This window comes from Bos mutus, chromosome 28 (genome assembly GCF_027580195.1).
Source record: "Bos mutus isolate GX-2022 chromosome 28, NWIPB_WYAK_1.1, whole genome shotgun sequence".
NCBI lineage: Eukaryota > Metazoa > Chordata > Mammalia > Artiodactyla > Bovidae > Bos > Bos mutus.
Window position 1 is genome coordinate 15,090,550 of NC_091644.1, and position 16,163 is coordinate 15,106,712.

Below are 16,163 nucleotides of genomic sequence, written 5' to 3' on the forward strand. Positions count from 1 at the left end.
AGATTAAAAACACAATGAGATATCACTTTATACCCTCCAAGATGGCTATAATCAAACGAGAGTAGCAAGTGTTGGCAAGGGTGTGAAAAATTGAAACTCACAAACCTTTTCAGTGAGAATGCAAGATGAGGCAGTCCTTTTGGAAAGGTCTGGCAATTTCCCAAAAAGTTAACCATAGGATTACCATGTGATCCAGCAATTCCACTTCTGGTATATACCCCCAAAGAATTGAAAACATACATCCATATAAAAAACTTGGACATGAATGTTAATGACAGCATGATTCATAATAGCCCCAAAGGGTTAACTGGGTCATTAACAACTGAAATGTCCATCAACATGAATGGATAAACAAAATATGGCATATGTATTCAAAGAAATATTATTTGGCAAAAAAAGAAGTACTAAAAATATCATAGGATAAGTAAACTTTGAAAACATGCTAAGTGAAAGAAGCCCGACACAAAAGAAAACATTATTATATGACTCCATTTTTATGAACATCAAGAATAGGCACATCTAGAGAGACAGGAAATAGATTAGTGGTTATCAAGAGGATGGGGATTGAATTGGGAAGAAAAGGGTTTCCTTTTGGGGTGATGAAAATGTTCTTGATTTAGATATTGGTGATAGCTACACAACTTTGTGGATATACGAAAACCTACTGAATTGTATACTTTAAAATAAAAAATTTTATGGCCTATGAATTTTATCTCAACAATGATAAAAAAGATTAGCACAGGAGACCTAAAAGTCTTCTTAAACATAAAACAAAAACCTGAACACTTTTCTATGAATTCCGTTTTATAACTATGATTTTCTTCTTCTTCAGTAACAATAATCATAACAATAGTAGGTTCTTATTAGACTTGTAACAAGCATTTTGTACCTAGTATCTCCTCTTGAATCATCTCAATGACCTCATACATAGGGGTTATGATTCCATTTTATAGAAAGGAAATTGACGTTCAAGAGGCTAAGCTCTTATCAAGGTAAGTAAGTCTGACTCTAGAGGTTCCATTTTTTTAAGATTTTTTGGGGGGTGGGGGGTATGCTACCCAGCATGTAGGATCTTAATTCCCTGACCAGGGACTGAAGCTGTGCCTCCTGGAGCAGAAATATGAAGTCCTTACCACTGGTCTGCCAGGGCATTCCCCATAAGTTATATCATACCATTCCGTCTTCCTGAAAACAGTGGCTTACTGGTCTCCAATACTAAGTTATTTTTTGATGTGTTATGTTGTTTTTTCTATCTCCATAAACAGATCAGCTATTTCAGGACCCAGGATTAGACAGTTATCTTTCTTCCTTAGTTTGCTGAGTACAGGACAAAGACAGAAAAAAAGCCCTTTATGACAAGTTTTTATTTGTATCAAATACAGAGTACCATAAGTAAATATAAGATTATGACTTGAATATTGTAATATAGCTTATAATTTGGCAAATTAATTATCCAAAATTTATTACATGTTTGAGTACACACTGATGAACTTGCATAACTTGCAAAGATAAATATTTCTGCACCTTATTTAACCATTTGTCATGTATATATGTGGTACATATATGAACACATGTGTGTATATGTGTATAAACACACTTCTGAATTAAATATATTTGTATAAAAGCTAAAGATTTATGTATTATCTTTAATTCCTTTAAAAAATCTATTATATTAAATTGCATCTGCATTCAAAGCAGAAATGTAAAAAAATGATCACTTTGCTTAGTACACATGAATTTACAATGCAATGGAAAATGAAACAAAAATCAATTGAAATACTATATTTCTGTTTAATTGACATTTACCTGGCACTATCAGACTATGGAAATAAACCTCCTACTTTAGGTTGTTGAGAGAACAAAGATTCTATTGTGCATTACTGTACCCCCTAAATTAAGAATCAACATTATTATAGTAGGAAAGGTGGCATTTCATTTTCTTTTTTATTAATATGGGAATTCTCAGGAAACAATCAGGGCAGTGTCTGTACTCCTGGGATGCAGTTTCATGCTTTTCCATCAGTGGAAGTCTGGCTTCTCAGGAAAGGTGCAGCCAGTCCTCCTAATTATGACACTTGCAGCATAGTGGCCAGCACGGACGCATTCAGTGAGAGGCTTGTCAGAGACCAGCTGAGACAGAAAACCTGGAACACAGACAGAAGGGAGAAACATGAGTACTGTGTAATAGCATCAGAAATGTCATATGGTCAGAACAAAATATGGTCTACATACCTATGCCTTTCTTTAGTCTTGATAGTGAAGTGTCAAACCTCCGGGGTTAGAGGGTTCTTCCCTAAGAATTCTTTTAAAGAGCTCAAGTTGGGACGTAACAACCCATCATCAAGTCAGTCTAGTCTTTCTAGGCATAAACGCTCATGCTTTCCTTTAACTTTGACAATAAAAGGTTGTAAGAAAGAATTACTGGCCAAATAGTATTATCTTTGGTCTTTATAGCTGAGAAATTATGAGCTCTAAATAGGTTTAGAGCAGAGCTCTAAAACCTCTGCCTATCTCTCTAAATTCCTTCTGTATTGCTGTTATTCCTAGAGAACTGTTATTTGGGAAAAACTCTCTCATCTGGATATCTCTCCAAGAACAAATCTGAGAGTTGAAAAGTTATGAAGGACCTTTTATATACCTTTTTCACTCCCAGAAGTATCAGAGAAATAATATGTAGAGTCAAGCACCATGGATCAGTTTGACATTAAAATAAATATGATTAAATAACAATGCTGAGGCCTTTTGCTTCCAATCAAGATGAAATAAAAGAATCAGATTTACCCTTTCTTCAGAAACAACTTTAAAAACAAAGTATATGAAACTAAGTTTTTCAAATATAGTACATCAGTCACAAAAGATACATGAAAGAAGGGAAACAAATGAGGAAAACTACCAGGCCATGATTCATGGAAGGAAAACCCAGGCAGAGCCTGACAGTTACCGAGTTAAGAAGATGGAAATAGGAATCAAAGTACGATAAACATTTACACAGACTGAGAAGGAAAAAAAAAGAGGAGAGACATAAATGGTCACTACTGATAATAAGAGACATCATATCACCATAGCATCTACGCACGCTAAAAGGATAAGGAAACGTTATTAACAACTTAATGCCAACAAAGTGTTATAGAACTATAAGGTGTTCAGATTTGACAAGTAAGACAAACTTCTGGAGATACACAATCTATCAAAGCTCACTCAGGAAGAAACAGATAATCTGAATAGCCTTGTGTTTACTAAACATTTAATTTTAAAATTAAAAAGCTTCCCATAAAGAAAATTCCAGTTCAGATGGTGTCACTGCTGAATTCTACCAAACATTTAAAGAAGAAAAATAATGCCAATGTTATACAAACTCTAGAAAACTAAAAAGGATATTTTCTGACTCACTCTTTGAGGCCAGCTTTACTCTGATAGTATAATCAGAAAAGATGCAAATATTTTAGCAAATCCAATCCAACAGTATATTTAAAAAGATAGTAATTCATGATAAGGTGAAATGCAAGGTTGGTTTAACTTTCAAAAATCAATCAATGTAATCTACCATATTAATCAGGAAAATCATAAGGTCATCTTCATAGATGCTGAAAAAGCATTTGATGAAACCCAAGATGGATTTCTAAAAAAAACTTTCAACAAACTAGTAACAGAAGGGAACTTCTATGAAAACCTTGCAGTTAATATAATTCTTAATAGAGGATGATGAAGTGTTTCTCCCCTTAGAATTGAGAACAAGGAAAGAATGTTTGTTCTTAAACGTTGTAATGTAGACTCTAGCCCGTGCATTAAGGCAAACAAAAGAAAGAAAAGGCATCAAAATTGAAAATGAGGTAGAACTGTCTTCATTTGCAGATGGCATGACCACCTATATCTATGGTTCTCAACAGTGGCAATTCTGCCTCCTGGAGAACATGTGGCAATGTCATATTTGTGCCAGAGGGTGCTAATGGCAACTAGAGGGTAGAGCCCAGGGATGCTGCTAAATATCCTATGATGTCAATAATACCCAAACTGAGAAATCCTAGTCTATCTAAAAATTCCTATGGAATCTAGAAAAAAGTTAACTTGAACTACTAAGTTAGTTTAGTGAAGTTGCAGGATGATGTAAGATTCCTATACAAAAATCAACTGAATTTTTGTACTAGTAATGTGTGTATATATAGCAATTGTACATGCCAGCAATGAACAGTTAGAAATTGATATTAAAAATACTCTTCACCATACTACCAAACATGTGAAATACCTAAATCTGACAAAAGCTGTGTAAGACCTCAACACTGAAAATGACAAAATAATGCTGAGAAAACAACCCAAAACAAACAAAAAACAATGCTGAGAGATAAAAAACAAGCTAAGTAAGATGAAGAGCTATAAACTATTCAGAGAACAGAAGACTCAATATTGCTATCACCTCTACTGATTCAATGTAATATCAACCAAAATTCCAGCAAGCTTTTCTAAAAGAAACTGACAAGCTGATTCTAAAATTTATGTGGAAATGCAAAGAATTTAGACTAATTAAAACAGAACTCTGAAAACAAGAGTACTTGATTTAAAAATTTACTATAGAACTAAAATAATTTAGACACTGTGGTACAGGCATTAAAATGGACAAATAAATCAGTGAAACTGAACAGACAATCCAGAAATAAACTTACTTCTATATGGTCAACTGATTTTTATAAAGGTATTAAGCAATTCAATGGAGAAAGGATAATCTTTCTTTTTTTCCATGTTATTATAATAGACTTCTTTTTAAACAAATGTTCTTAGAAGAGCTGGATGGGCCATATGTGAAAACATAAAAAACACATACACTACTACCCTTCTTCACACCAACCACAAAATTAACTTGAAATGGATCATAGGTCTAAATGCAAGAGCTAAAACTATAAAACTGAAAAGAAAACTTATGAGAAAATCTTTGTGATTTTGAACTTGCCAAAGATCTTAGGACATAAAAAGTGTAAACTTTTATGAAAGAAAAAATAATTTTGACTTTGCTAAATTAAACACTTTTACACAAACATTTTAGTGAAGAAGATAAACATGTCAAACAAGCACAGGAAAAGATGTTCAACATTATTATCTGTTAGAAAAATGCTAATTAAAGCCACCATGAAATACCACTGCCCATCCCTAGAAAGGCTAAAATGAAAGAAGACTGACAAAGCAAGTGTTGGCAAGAGCACAGATGAACTGAAACGCTCCAGTACCGATCGCCTGTGCGTGTGCTCAGTCATTCAGTTGCGTCCGACTCTTTGTGACCCCATGGACTGCAGCCCGCCAGGCTCCTCTGTCCATGGGATTCTCCAGGCAAGAATACTGGAGTGGGTAGCCATTTCCTCCTCCAGGGGATCTTCCCAACCCAGGGACTGAACCTGAGTTTCCTGCGTCTCCTGCACTGGCAGGCAAATTCTTTACCTCAGAGACACCGGAAAGCCCAAAATACGGATTATGAGACTATAAAGTAAGACTCTTTTTGAAAACAGTTATCGGTGTCTTAAAACATACACCTATCAAAAGACTCAGTCTTTCTATTTCTGGGTATTTAACCATGGTTTGTATTTGAATGTTCAGACCAGCTTCATTTGGCATAGCCCCAAATTGGAAGCAATCCAAATAGTACGGACGCAGTAAATGTGTCCACAGTGATGGTCCATGGGTGTATACATATGTCAGCATTTGTAAAACTGTACACTTTAAACATGTGCAGTTTATTGTATGTCAATTATACTGCAATAAAACTACATAAAAAATTGTTGTAGTTACAAATACCATAGTCAACAACAGAAAAACCTGGGGCTACTTCCCCTCTAAGGAAAACCCAAGATGCTATAGCAGTACTCTACGCAGAAGAACAGATGATAATGAGGAACTGTTCTGTAGCCAGACTTTTAGGCCTCATCGGCCCTGGGCAGCTGAGGGGTTAAGGTTAATTTAAAAGCTGTGGTATAGTGACCTGTAGAGAGCATTATAAGAGATTTATGTTCTTTCTCTTCTACCATTCTGACCACACAGGCTTCTCCCTTGTCAGATTTGGGGAATGCTGTATCCAATAAAATAAATAAGTACGCCCAACCAAAGAATAATTAATTTGGTTAATGGAGTGATGTATTTTGAAGACATTTGCTTAGAATGTGAAATCATTCTCTCAAGAGGTTTAGTAAGAGTATTTTATCATTGAGTTTTCAGGTAACAGTCAAAGGTCAATATTAACTTTCAGCCAAACTGTGAGACTAAACGGTTCAGCCCACACAGTGAATGGAGCAGATGCCAAATTCAGTCAGATCGGCTTACAATGGAAACACGTCTATTAGAAGACTTATAAGGAACATCTGTTTTCCTCATTCCTCCTGGTATGTTCTTTCTGAGAAAAAGAAAGCTTGTGTTTATGAAATATTTTTGAGAAGCATAAGTACCAGCATCCTCTTTATAATAGAAGAGCTAGTTGATGATTGAAGTGAAGTCCCCTGAAGAGACATTTGCTTTGACAAGTGGAAAACCTGGATGGAGAAAAAAAGCTTAGACCTTTGCCCTGAGTGAATATCAGTTCTTTAACAAACTATTTTTAATTCTAACTGAGATGAACTACAGATGTTATATAATCAGTTATAAGTTGAACCTTCATAAAGTAGCTGATATGAGTCTTCACAAGTTGTACAAAATAGTTTAAAAAAATAAAGAAGCTTATATTTAAAGAATCATAGGAAATTATTTCATAATAAGAAACATTCCCAAGATACCTTTTTTATTGCATAAAATATACATAACCTCAAAGTTACCATTTCAACCATTTTAAAGTGTACAATTCAAGGCATTAAGTTTATTTGCAGTGTAGTGTAACCATCATTTCTATCAATTTCCAGAATATTTTCATTATTCCAACAGAAACTATACTTTTATTAAACTCTCCATTCCCTCCCACCCCTGGCCTTTTGTATCTGCCTTAGTTTGCTTAGCATAATGTTTTTCAGTACAATTTTTTTAAGTTTAGATTTTTATTGTTAGCTGACCTAAAATGTATTTTTTAAAAACTACATTTGGAAATAATTTCGAATTCAGAAAACTTGCCAAAAGAAAGAAAACTTGCAAACAATGCCAATAGTATCCATACATCCTTTACCTGGATGTACTTACTGTCAACATTTTGCTCTTTTTGGGCCCATCTTCTCTTTTTTATACAAATTTCTCCACTGAACTAATTGAGAAGAAGTGGCATTTGTCATGCCCTTTACCTTTAAATCTATCTATGCATCTTTCCTGAGAATAAGGCTAGTCTCATGGATAACCATAGTCATCGACTTCAGTAGTACTGTTAGAATACTGTTATCTAATTGCCTGTTCATATTCCAGTTTTGTCAATGACCCATTAATACCCTTCATAGCATTTTTCTTCCATCTAGGATAGAATTTAGTCTAGGATTTGTCATCTTTTTAGTTTCCTTTATCTTGAACATTTCCTTCGACTTTTGTGACAAGGACATTTTTGAAGAATACAGTCTTCCCCTACTCCGTATTTAATAGAGTAATGCTCATTTTGGTTTGTCTGATATTTCTTCATGATTAAATTCAGATTATGCATTCCTGGCCAGAATACTAGAAAAATTATGTTGTGTGCTTCTCAAGGGTATCACATTTAGGAACACATTGTGTCTGGCTGCTATTCACTGGTGATAATTTTGATCACCTGATCAAGATGTCCTACTTCTCCACTGTATAGTTATATTTTTCCCTTGCATCTAACAAGGAGTCTGCTGGTAGACACTTTAATACCATGCAAATATTCTGCTCCCTATAAAGAATCCCAATCCCTTCTCCCAAATTTAGTATTCACTCATAATTCCTAACTGAAGCAACTTAAACCATGATGATTTTCTAACTCCAGCACTCCCTTCACATTTACCTGTCAGCTTTCAACATTCTATATGTAAGAGCTTATCTCTTATCTCATTTACTATTTTTCATCTATTTATATATCAATAAGGAGGCACAGACTTTTATTTTTTAATCAATAGTTTATAATTCAATACAGCTCTATATGGTGCTCAAAATGTCCCAGTTTTTACCAGTGGGAGCACCTACAAGCTGGCTCAGGTGCCCTTGGATATGCCCTCATAGTATCTTTGAGTACTTCCTTACTTTTTGGAATTATATTCTTGGCTCATCTTAAACCCACCCTATCTCAGCCTTAGAACCTGCCATTTTCCCAAGGATACCTATTTCCTATTAGGGTAAAATGGTATTAGAGACCACAGTGTGGGAGGTAGGTGCATTCTTTGCTTCTAGACCCTGACAGCAAATGAAGCTAGGAAGTATGTACTTATACACATGTACAGATACACATACACATACATACATACACATTTATGTACGTATTATGTGTACACACATAAATGTGTATGTATGTATATACATGTGTACACAGACCTATTTTAGATATTGAATTGACACCAATACTTTCAGTTCCAATCCATCCTTATAGCGCTCTTTCTTACCTTTCTCCAGTCCATTATTATGATTCTGTACTTTTTTCCATAGTGAAAACCCTAGCTTTCAACAATATCAAAATATTTATTGGCTCAGTTTTATACTATCTCCAAAATAGCTTCAAATTGCTTCACTACTAATTTTACAAAACCCCAAATCTATTAAAAACAGTTTAGAATTGGTTTGCTGTTCTCCAATGTGCTCAAATACTGTGTTCAGTACGCTCTTTACATTGGTTCTCCTTTTTACTCCACTTCAGAATTGACAGGTTGTTGCTGAACCACGAAAGACACCGGGACTCTTGGCCTCCAGAGAAGAATTTAATCCGGGGCCAGAGACGAGGCTTGATCGCTCAGAGCTTTTGTGTAATAAAGTTGTATTAAAGTATAAAAGATAGAGAAAGCTTCTGACATAGACATCAGAAGGGGGCAGAAAGAGTACCCCCTCACTAGTGTTAGCAATGGAGTTATATACTTTTAATTAGCTATTACAGTGAATCAAAAGAATGTCTGGAGGTTGTAAAGACCTTACTAGACCCACTCCCATAATTTACATTTTAAGATAACAGGATTAGCCTGAAGGTTTTTTCCAGAAACTGTCCTCAAGCAGGATACATTATTGTTATATAATCCTAAGGAATGTAGAGGGAAAAAATGTTTGTCCTTTCCTCCTCCTTGAGAATTCCAGACCCCTCTCTCCTTGGGAACCCCCAAACTTCTTATCAGCCTGCCTAGGAACTGACTCTTTCAGAATGGTTCACTTACTTAAGACCGAAAAAAATGTGGGGGTCACGATTTCAATTTTCATCCCTCACTTTCATCCTTATTAACTTAATATTTCTTTAAACATATGTAGAATATTAAAAATTCTAAAAAAGGTATGCTCAGAGAAGTGTCACTTTCTTTTACCCTATGTTCTCACCATTGGAGGTACCCAATTTCACTGTTTTTTGGTTTGTCTTCATGAGAAATGCTGGACTGGATGAAGCACAAGCTGGAATCAAGATTTCCAGGAGAAATATCAATAACCTCAGATATGCACATGACACCACCCTTATGGCAGAAAGTGAAGAAGAGCAAAAGAACCTCTTGATGAAAGTGAAAGAGGAGAGTGAAAAAGTTGGCTTAAAGCTCAGCATTCAGAAAACTAAGATCATGGCATCCGGTCCCATCACTTCATGGCAAATAGATGGGGAAACAGTGGAAACAGTGGCTGACTTTATTTTTTTGGCTCCAAAATCACTGCAGATGGTGGCTGCACCCATGAAATTAAAAGACGCTTACTTTTTGGAAGAAAAGTTATGACTAACCTAGACAGCATGTTAAAAAGCAGAGACATTACTTTGCTGACAAAGGTCCGTCTAGTCAAAGCTATGGTTTTTCCAGTAGTAATGTATGGATGCAAGAGCTGGACTATAAAGAAAGATGAGTCTCAAAGAATTGATGCTTTTGAACTGTGGTGTTGGAGAAGACTCTTAAGTCCCTTGGACAGCAAGGAGATCCAACCAGTCCATCCTAAAGGAAATCAATCCTGAATATTCATTGTGGAAGGAGTGATGCTGAGGCTGAAACTCCAGTACTTTGGCTACCTGATGCGAAGAACAAAGGACTCATTTGAAAAGACCCTGATGCTGGGAGAGACTGAAGGCGGGAGAAGGGGACGACAGAGGATAAGATGGTTGGATGGCATCACCAACTCAATGGACATGAGTTTGAGTAAACTCTAGGAGTTGGTGATGGACAGGGAGGCCTGTTGTGCTGCAATCCATGGGGTCGCAAAGAGTTGGACATGAATGAGCTACTGAATTGAACTCCTGTATTTATTTTTGTACAAGTAAGCAGATAATCTGTGCATTTTATTTCCTCTTTTTTTATTACAAAAGGAGTGGCACAGAATATATGCCCTTTTTTCACTTAAAATATCTCCTGACATCACTGCATACTAATACATAAGAGATTTTCCCCATTCTTTTTTACAGCTGCATAGCAGCTTATTGTATGGATACACCACAGTTCATTCACTCCATCTCCTATGTGTGAATGTTCACCAGTTTTTAATGCTTTGAAATTACAAATAATTCTGTAATGAATAACATTTTGCATGTGTGCTTTTGTGCTATTGGGTGTGTGTGTGTGTATCTTTTGGGTAAATTTCTAGAAGTGGCATTTTTGGGGTTGAAGGATAAATACGTAAGTAGTTTTGTTAGATACTGCCAAATTCCCCTTCCTTGGGGTTAAACCTTTTGCATTTCCACTAGTAATGTTTATGAGCACATGTTTCCCCACAACCTCAATAACAGAGTACACTGTCAAACTTTTGATTTTTTGCCAATCTGATGGGTTAGAAACATATCTCAATGTAACTTTAATTTGCATCTCTCTTACTATGGGTGAGATTGAAGACCTTGTTCTATGTTTAAAAAACTAACCTCTTTCTGTGAATTGTTTTTTCTGATCTTTTGCTTATTTTTCTGTAGAATTTTTGGCTCTCCCACCCCAGTTTTTTAAAGTTCTCTGTATTTTTAGGATATTATTTCAATAAAGTATTTTTAGGTAGGAAAAATACAATATGCTGTGAGTATATACAAATACTGTGCCAGCAGGTAAACAAAGTGCTTATTCATGTTTCATTCACTGAATGTGATGAATTACAAAGACTGCAGCTAGCAGACACTACAGCAGATAAATATGGCTTGCAGATAAATTAAAAAAGAATTTTGTACTGTTTCAGTAAAGACTCTGGGCCAAAGAAGAAGTAAAATTTTAAATAACTGACTTGGCATGGGTGTTCAATATGAAAAAGTACTTTAGAAGCTCTTTGTGGGGAGGCCATTAGCTTATGGTCCTTGTCAGTATATCATGTTAAAAATGAATGGTAAGGCTCTGTGTATATGCCTCGCAAAACAACCATGAGAACAGGAACAGGAGGCATACAACTGGTGAACGAGAAACAGCAGTACAGGTTTCCAAATCAAGAACTCACATGCTGAGGCAGTGGTTGTCCCTTTTAACTTGAGTGCCTTCTCTCTGTGACTCTTAACCTCTCTTTGATCCTTTCATGGATAGGCTTACTCCAGGGCCTCTCCCACTTTTGGTCACGTCATGGACCTTAGGTCTCGGGCTGCTGAGGCACAGTAACTGAAGGCTTCTCACTGACACTGAATTTGGTTTCTAGGGCTCTGAATCTTGGAGCAATCACAGACCCAGAGTTCTCAGAATAAACCTCTGTCCATTAACAACCAGAATGGTTTACTATCTTCTGGTTAATTTCATGTGGACTTTTCTTTTACTGCTGTTAAAGAGAGTGGTCAATTTTAGCATTCAATCAGCATGAATTCAGTGTCTGAGATGAGACCTGACACATAATTTAAACTGTGCTGAAAGGAGTACTAAGTTTTTTTTCTCAAAGCACAGAGAGGCGTGATGGCTAGTGTGGGCAAAAGGCAATGAGATTTCCTAGCTCAAGTTGTCCATTCCATGTAGTTACTGTAGAAAACATACAACATGTAGAATTTTCTTAGTGTCATCCACAGAAAACAGAAATACTGTCAGTAATTATGAAAGTCTTAAAGACACGTAGCAGCCAGGAAAATTTTAGAAGGAAATGAATGAAATCTACAAGTCAGTATTTTCCTTTTCATATATAGTTCCTTTACTAATATTTTTCGTGGTGGCTGGAACTAAAAACCCAGTAGACTCCATTACTGTTCATTCAACATTCACAGTAAAAACACAAGTTAGGTTTTCTGATTATCATCACATATGGCTATATGGTTTATGTAAAAAAAAAAAAAAAAAAATCCAACAATTTGAAGAGGTGACCAGTTAAATCCATGCGACGGAATTATAGAAAGCAGTTAACTAAAATGAGTTAGATCTTCATTAAGCTGCTATGAGACAATTTCCAAGATAAAAGTAAATGAAAACTCAAGTAAGCCCTGTATACTCTCATTTGATGAAAACTAGGATATGTATACATATACAAACTTGCACAAACACAGAATATTTATGGATGGATTCAATAAATACCAGCAACCAAAGCTACCTCACAGAGGGGAATTAGAGGCCTGGGGTGGAAGCAATGCTTACCTTTCATTACATATAAATATAGTACTTCTATGATATATATACATTTCCTTTTTGTGCTGTTGTATTTTCTACTGCTTACAGGTATTATTTCTGTAATAAAAACTTTATTAGAAACATTTTCCCATATCTTTAAATATTCTTAGAGACCATGCATTTTAAATGTAGATGCAGTATAATTTACTTAATCCTATTATTGGATATTGCTGGGAGGGATTGGGGGCAGGAGGAGAAGGGGACGACAGAGGATGAGATGGCTGGATGGCATCACTGACTCGATGGATGTGAGTCTGAGTGAACTCCGGGAGTTGGTGATGGACAGGGAGGCCTGGCGTGCTGCAATTCATGGGGTCGCAGAGAGTCAGACATGACTGAATGACTGAACTGAACTGGACTGATTACTGGATATTTAGGTGTATTTCTAATTTTTTTTACTACTATAAATAACATTGTAGTAAATATCTTTATAACATTTTAGTAACACTTATTGTGCACAATTTAAAATTTTAATTTTCTTAGGATATATTTCTTGAAAGGTAATTAATTTTTAAAATTTATTTATTTATTTAGATGCATCAGATCTTGGTATATGTGGGATCCAGTTCCTTGACCAGGGATAGAACCCAGGCCCTCTGCACTGGGAGCTCAGAATCTTAGTCACTAGACCACCAGGGGAGCCCCAAAGGTAATTAATTTTAAGGCTTTTTATTCATATTGCCAAACTCCTTTTCAAAATGATGTTATTAATGTATATACCCAACAGCATTCTTGCTATAAAAAATCTGTTTGATAATTTAAAAAGTGAAAGGCCGAATTTTGTTTTAACTTACAGTTCTTTGTTTATTAGGGAGGTTGAAAACTTTTTTTGCTCATATGCTTACTAGCCATTTGTAGTGCTTCTTTTTATGAGCCGTCTGATGACAGCTTTTACTTGTTCTCCTACCAGAGTATTTCTCTTCTATTATTGATTTCTAAAAGACATTCTTCCAGTTTGTCTCCTACTTATGTTGAGAGTACTTCCTGTTATTTTGTCACTCGCCTTTTATTTCTATTGCTACATCGATATATTTATCTTTTAATAGTTTTTTTCACTGAATTTGGGTTGAGACAGGTCTTCATACCATGAGTTCAGATAAATATCAGCTCATATTTTCTTTTAGTTCACTTATGGTCATTCAATTATTTACTCCATTTAGAAATTGAGTGTCATGATTGGTAGTAACCAACTTTCATTTTTCCCAGACTTACATTTTTGTTCCACCACCATATTTTAAGTAATCCATCTTGTTCCAAACATTTTCAAACATTTTATTTTGAAATAATTTTAGGTTTACATAAGAGTTGCAAAGATAGTAGAGTACATCTGTACTCATTCTGATTTTATTAAATTCCTACATGTGTTTCCCTCCATTTTTACTCTTTGGTCAGATCTTTGCAATGTATTTTAGAAACATGTTTATTCAAAACAGTAAAAAAGCAAAATTCTTATATGTCTGAAGAATTATGATCATTTCCAGATTTCGGAGATGATTTTTACTTCCTGTTTCCTTTTATTTCCTAAATATTCTATAGTAAGTAATATTACTTTTATAATCAGAAAAAAATCAATAAACATTTTAAAGGATAACATGGAACATTTAATTATTCAGAAAATGTTTATGAACAACTCATTCAAGAATTTCAGCTAAGTGATGTTTTATTCTGATAGTTTTCCATTCATGCTTTTAGAATTTATTAATAATTGTAGCCACTTGGGAACAGCTTTCTGTAAAGTAAATCAGTATGAGTGTTAAGTACAATGAAATTGGTCATTATTCTCAGAAGGATTTCTCAAGAACTAAAGATCTTCACTACCTTCTATATTCTCAGGTTTAGGGAAACACAGGCAGTGTTAGAGGAGGCACCTTAGAGAGTTTTTGAGGCAACCTTAGTACAGTATTTCTTCCCCACATGAAGACTGCATTTGTAGATGGCATATGCCAAATACATCAGTCTGCATCTTTTGAAATGGAAATTCAGGGACCAATGCTTCCTTAGCAGGGATTCTGGGAGAATTCCTGCCAGAATTAAGCAGAAAGGTTCACTGTACTTGGATAGAGTGGTCATTATGTGATATCAATCAGTTCAGTTCAGTTCAGTCGCTCAGTCCGGTCCGACTCTTTGCGACCCCATGAATCGCAGCACGCCAGGCCTCCCTGTTCAGCATCAACACCAGGAGTTCACTCAGACTCACGTCCATCGAGTCGGTGATGCCATCCAGCCATCTCATCCTCTGTCGTCCCTTTCTCCTCCTGCCCCCAACCCCTCCCAGCATCAGAGTCATTTCCAGTGAGTCAACTCTTCGCATGAGGTGGCCAAAGTACTAGAGTTTCAGCTTCAGCATCAATAGAATAAGCTTTTTTAGTACAAATGGTGAGATCACTGGCCATAGGATACTGGCCTTAGAATCTCAGAGCACTGTAACTGATAAAGTTGGGAGACTTAAGGCACACACACAAACTGAAGATACTAGTAAAATGAGGTGGGTGGGAGAAAGGTCTTTCCATTTTGGCCTTTTTTTTTTTTTTAATTTAAAACTCAACAGTAAGTACAGGGCTCCTATATACACTCTCATTGCTACATCCCTTATTTCCCCTATCATTAACGTCTTGCATTAGTGTGGTATGCTGTTAACAATTAATGAACCGATAATGACTCACTGAAGTACATGGTTTATATTAGGGTTCACTTTATGTTGTTCATTCTATAGGATTCAAAGACATATTAAAAAAGAAAATGTCTAATGATTTGTTACACACCATTACAATACTACATAGCATAGTTTCACTGCTCAAAAAACCCCTGTACTCTATCTATTCATACCTCTCACTCCCTCCTCACCCCTTGACAATCACTGATGTCTTTACTCTCTTCATAGTCTTATCCTCTCAGTAAAGGATTCATACAATCTGTAGCCCTTTCAAATTGGCTTCTTTCATTTAGTGTGGTATGTCTGAGTTTCTTTTGTGTCCTCCTCATGGCTTGACAGCTTGTTTCTTTTTATGACTGAATAATATTCCATGGAATGGATATACTACAGTTTATTTATCCAGTCATCTACTGAAGGACATCTTGACTGTTTATAAGTTTTGTCAATTATGAATAAAGTGCTATAAACATTCGTGTGCAGGTTTTTATGTAGGTATAAGTTTTCCATTCGTTTGGGCAACCAAGGAGCACAATTGTTAGATCTTACAGTAAGAGTGTGTTTTTTAAGAAAATGCCAAACCGTTTTCCAAAGTGGCTGTACCATTTTGCAATCCTATCAGCAATGAATGAATGAAGAGTTTCTGGTGCTGTACATCCTCACCACATAGTCTGCACGTACAAACTCAAGATGCTGCTTAATGATATGGGTGAAAGAACGTCTTTTTTCATTAAAAAATAAATCTTAATACTTACTTAAAACTAAAAACCTCTCAAAACATGAAAGTATATGCCTTATGTCCTATAATCACTTATCTATTTCACTGCTCACAGTAAACTTACTATATTTTATGTATGTTGTCTTCAAAGCCACATGATTCATTTTAGACACTGATGGTATTC

General features: G+C 35.5%; 1 protein-coding gene across 4 annotated transcripts in view; it reads right to left on the reverse strand.

The window, feature by feature from the left end:
- Positions 1 to 1,346: 1,346 nt before the first annotated feature.
- ADK (adenosine kinase) overlaps positions 1,347 to 16,163 on the reverse strand; it is a 549,091-nt gene continuing 534,274 nt past the window's right edge. For all 4 annotated transcript variants that reach the window (XM_070364706.1, XM_070364703.1, XM_070364705.1 and 1 more), the window contains one exon: positions 1,347 to 2,144. In XM_070364706.1, the coding sequence (XP_070220807.1) occupies positions 2,020 to 2,144 (125 nt within the window). In that variant the 3' untranslated portion in view covers positions 1,347 to 2,019. The remainder of the gene's footprint in view (positions 2,145 to 16,163) is intronic.